The following is a 4,080-nucleotide window of genomic DNA, read 5'->3' as shown; positions in this document are numbered from 1 at the left end:
AAAGCTCTTGCAGCCGTAGCTGTAAAGCCCTGACGGCTCGTGAAAAAGTTAACTCTTCCCGGCAAGAGGAAACTAGGTTCTGAAGACTGATGCGTGCTTGAAACGCGCCCCCCTCAACGGATTTCAGAACCTCTCGCCTTAAACATGCTAGGCCCCACGCCCATCCTGAGTCTTTTTACGTGAGGGGTTCCCCGGGGAGCAGCGGCGGCTAGGGTGGCCGTCGGCGTCGGTCAGCTCAGCTTTGCCACACACACGGCCAGGGCCACGGCCGCCAGCAGCACAGCGCCGAAAATGGTGGCGGCCAGGGCCTTGTTCGGATCACAGGGCCCGGTGTGCTCCGGTACCGACACGCCGCCGGCGGAGGAAGCGCCGGCGCTGGCCAGGACCTCTGCTCCCGCCGCCTGCCGAGCCTGCACAGTCCAACGGGGAACGTTGACCTTCATCTCCATATCACTGATCATCTCGCGGACCTGGAGGATCTCGTGCTCCAGCTCGCGCAGGTCCGCCACTTCGAAGTCGCGGTCCACCTCGTGTCTCAGGCTGCGGGCGCTAAAGGTGCGCGCCGCCACGCCCGTGTGCACTAGCGGCCGCCGCGGCACGTATAGCGGGAACGCAGCGCCCAGCGCCAGCGCTCGCTGCATGTCCACCTCCAGCAATTCCAGGCAGCCGGAGAAAGCCACCCAGAGGCGCTCGAACTCGGCGCGCTCTTCGGCGCCCAGGTCCCGGTCGCGTAGAACAGCCGTCAGCCGGGCGCGGGTAGCCACCGCCAGCCCCTGTGCCTTCTGGCGCGTATTTTGCAGCTCCTCACGTAGGTTCTGTGAGTCAGCGGAACTGCCAACGGTCAGCACCAGGTGGTGATAGCAGGCGATCGCCTTGTTGAGCGCGTCCAGCAGCGCCTTGCACTCCTCCCTCGCCATGGCTGTGCGTTCAGAAGCGGCCAGTCTCCCGCGTCCTTACAGCCTCACGCCCCCAGTCGCAGGATGCGGCCATCCCCGACGCCTGCCCTTGGCCGGGCGGCTCGTGAGCTCTTCATGGCCCAAGACTCGCTCAGATCCGCGACGTGCGCCCCTGCAGACTGAGTGCGGCGAGGGAGCCCTGTTAACAGTCTCTCGTCCGCTCGTCCATCTTCTCTCGTCTAGTCTCTGCTAGGCACTGGCCACCATAGTGGCCCCTCGCGAGGACTGGGACGCAGCCTCCATTCTCCTCGGGCGTCGACGCCAGGGCCAGCCAGCCACCAAGGCGCGCGCTGCGCCTTAGCTGCTCCCGAGGGCGGCCGGATAGCGTTTCCTAGGACCCGCCCACCTCCGCCTGTCCTAGCTAGCGCTTCAACCTTTAGAACGAGGAGTAGGCGGGGCCCCGCGCCAGAAGGTCACGTGTGGGTCCCCCGTCTAATCCTCCTCGGTACCCCAATACAGTTCTGGAATGTAGCGCTCAGGTGGTCCAACCCTTCCCTGTTTTACGGATGTAGAAACTGAAGCCCAGGGAAAATGGGAGCCTAAGTCACCAGGCGTCCATGCAAGTCAGGAGACCAGAACATGGGACGCCGACTCCTAGACCCTGCTGGCGACAGGGAGTGATGTGCTTCGTGGGACTGTGCACCACCATCCTCCGAAGCGGGTGGTGAAGGATGAGTGGCTGGGCCGAAACCTCTTTCTCCAAGTGGGTCCAGACCCCGCGACCGAGCTTGGACCCCACCCCTAGTATCAGATCTGCTCCGGACCTAGTCCCCTCCGGTTCTGGGCAAGCGCACTTGGAGGCTCGGGGCTGGCCCAGCATGAATAGGAAGCGCTCGTGCCCTGCTTCTTGGCTGGGCCGGACTCAATGATTGCTCTGTGCAAACGTCACTCTGCGTAGCGACCGCCGCTCATTGGCCAACAGGGCGGAGGTCCGCCCAACGGCCGAGTAAGGGTGGAACAGAGCGATAGTGTAGGCTTGGTAGGTACTGAGCTCTGAGCCGAGGGACCAGGAGGTGCCACTACCGCACCGGGATGAGCAGGGGCTGAAACTATGTAGCCTTCCTACGTAAGTGTCCTCCTATACGTCTCTGCCCGCTCCTCCTCTTCCTCGGGACGATTGCGCCTTGGGCCCCAGGGCCTGGCGGAGGCCCGGAGCGTGGAGGGGGAGGGGTTCTTTCCTCGCCGCAGCCCGCATCCCGCGGCGTCCGGGCAGTCCCAAGGCCGAGCTAGCTGGCCCTGGCTGGTCCCCGAAGGCCACGGCTCCTTGCCGGTGCGCCGCCCCGTATTCTCCTGGTTCTGCCCGTGCCCACATGCTGCTGCCGACTGTTCCCCTCGTGTCTGGGGGACTCGTTGAATGGCCGTATGACCCTTGCTGATACCGGCCAGGACCAGTAGGTCCCCGATCTGGAGAGCTCGGATTTGGCGACAGTGGGCGGGGTCGTCCCCGCGGTTTATGGGCGGCCTGGCCAAAGGGAGGAACTTTGTGTGTGTGTGTGTGTGTGTGTGTGTGTGTCTCGGGGGGGGGGCCCGCTATGGTGGGGTCTGGAGCTTCAAAACCCGCCCTTGTGGCCCCTGGAGGCGCCCCGGCGGGTGGGGTGGCGTAAGAATCTGCCTGGATCTCAAGGTAAGTAGTCTGTGAGCGGGTCAGAACCGGCCCGAACGCTCACCTGGCACTTCTGGATAAAGATTACTCCAGGAAAACAAGTAAGCACCAAGAAGTGTTCGGGACTTTGGGTCTTTTCAGTTCTTTTCGTTAAAAATGGACGGTGCAGGGGCGCTGGCGGCTCAGGCTGTTCGCAGGAGCAAGTGGTACGACTTCATTGAGGATTAAGGACATTCAGGGACTGAGGGTCTGGCAAGACTGGAGAGGCTAATCCATTGCGGGGCGAGCTGGGATTTATGGGCCTCATGGACAGGTCCCCATTTTGATTTATACCTTTCTCACCAGCCCTACAGAAAAGTAGTGGATTTTAAGTTTCGAGATCCACCTCCTCCGTGGTGCCAGACTTCTGAGTTCGCCCTCTCTTGGGGGTCCATACATTAACTGGTTGGTTTGAGGCCCGTTCTCTCCCGAGTGCACTCATGGGGCACAGAGGCTTTGAGAGGAGTAGGAGTTTTCCTGTGACCAGGATGGGAGGAGGGAAGTAAACCCATCTCTTTCGGAAGCCTTTGGGGTGGCAAAGGGAGTTGAGGCTGCCCAGGTGGACAGAGCCCTAAAGGGAGAGGCCCTCAATGCCAGGAGAAAGTTGAGAGTTTACTTACTTAGTAGGGAGAGAGGGGCAGCTGTTGAAAAACACTGCACAGACATTACTGATGGAAAGATCACTTTGCTGGATAGGATTTGGTGGGTAGGTTTGAGTGAGATCAAGGAGCATGTTGGCCTTGGGAAATGTGCACGATGGAGCAGGAGCAGGCACTTCTGACATAGCACCTACCAAACCAAAACCAAACTCACTGCCATCCAGTCAGATCCAACTCAGCGACCCCTCCTTGGGTTTCTGAGGCGGTATCACTAGGGACGTAGATTGGCCAACCTTCCTTCTGAGGAGTGGCTGGTGGGTTTGATCCGCCAGCCTTCTGGTTAGCAGTCAGATGCCTTAGGTACTATGTCACTGGACCTACTGTCAGGAAAAGGGTTGGGGCTTTGCAGTTGGGTAGACTTAGGTTCCCAACTTAGGCACTGGGCGATCTGCTGAGTCTTCATCCGAATCCTGCTGGCAGCATTGCTAGCAGAGCAGCTTCAGTGTCTGCAGAGGGCCTGCTGTCAAGGTCTTGAGGCAAGGTCTTGATGATGTCTCCTTGTGGCTGTTGGTCAGTGTTGCCTCATGAAGCCAGCTGCTAGGTCTTTGTTGTGTTTAGTGTTTCTGAGTGGCATCTTCTCTGCTGGGGCTCTTCCCTTGGTTTATGAGTTGCCAGGGTTAGATTGGTATTCAGTAACTATCCTCTCATAGAGGAGTGGTGAAAGAGACCACGTAATGATAGATTGCAGAGTTAAAAAGGATTTGTTGTTATTGTTATGTGCCATCAAGTCCGACCAGGCTCATAGCGACCCCCCTCCTTGGGTTTCTGAGGCAGTATCACTACGGAAGTAGATTGCCCAACCTTCCTTCCGAGGAGTGGCTGG

At 59.6% G+C, this 4,080-nt stretch overlaps 1 protein-coding gene across 1 annotated transcript; it reads right to left on the bottom strand.

The window, feature by feature from the left end:
• Positions 1-230: 230 nt before the first annotated feature.
• On the bottom strand, positions 231-917 carry LOC103208639 (regulator of G protein signaling 9 binding protein). Its single transcript, XM_007954337.1, has one exon. The coding sequence runs from the start codon at positions 915-917 to the stop codon at positions 231-233; it is 687 nt and encodes a 228-aa protein (XP_007952528.1).
• Between the last annotated feature and the right edge of the window lie 3,163 nt (positions 918-4,080).

The sequence above is a fragment of the Orycteropus afer genome, unplaced genomic scaffold (assembly GCF_000298275.1).
Source record: "Orycteropus afer afer isolate SDZICR_OR568_19922 unplaced genomic scaffold, OryAfe1.0 scaffold00459, whole genome shotgun sequence".
Classification (NCBI taxonomy): Eukaryota; Metazoa; Chordata; class Mammalia; order Tubulidentata; family Orycteropodidae; genus Orycteropus; species Orycteropus afer.
The sequence above is the reverse complement of the archived record's forward strand: the minus strand, read 5'-3'. Positions and strand labels throughout refer to the sequence as shown.

What these genes read in the sequence shown, in the direction of transcription:
- LOC103208639 (XM_007954337.1), bottom strand. Translation starts at nt 917, where the DNA reads ATGGCGAGGGAGGAGTGCAAGGCGCTGCTGGACGCGCTCAACAAGGCG.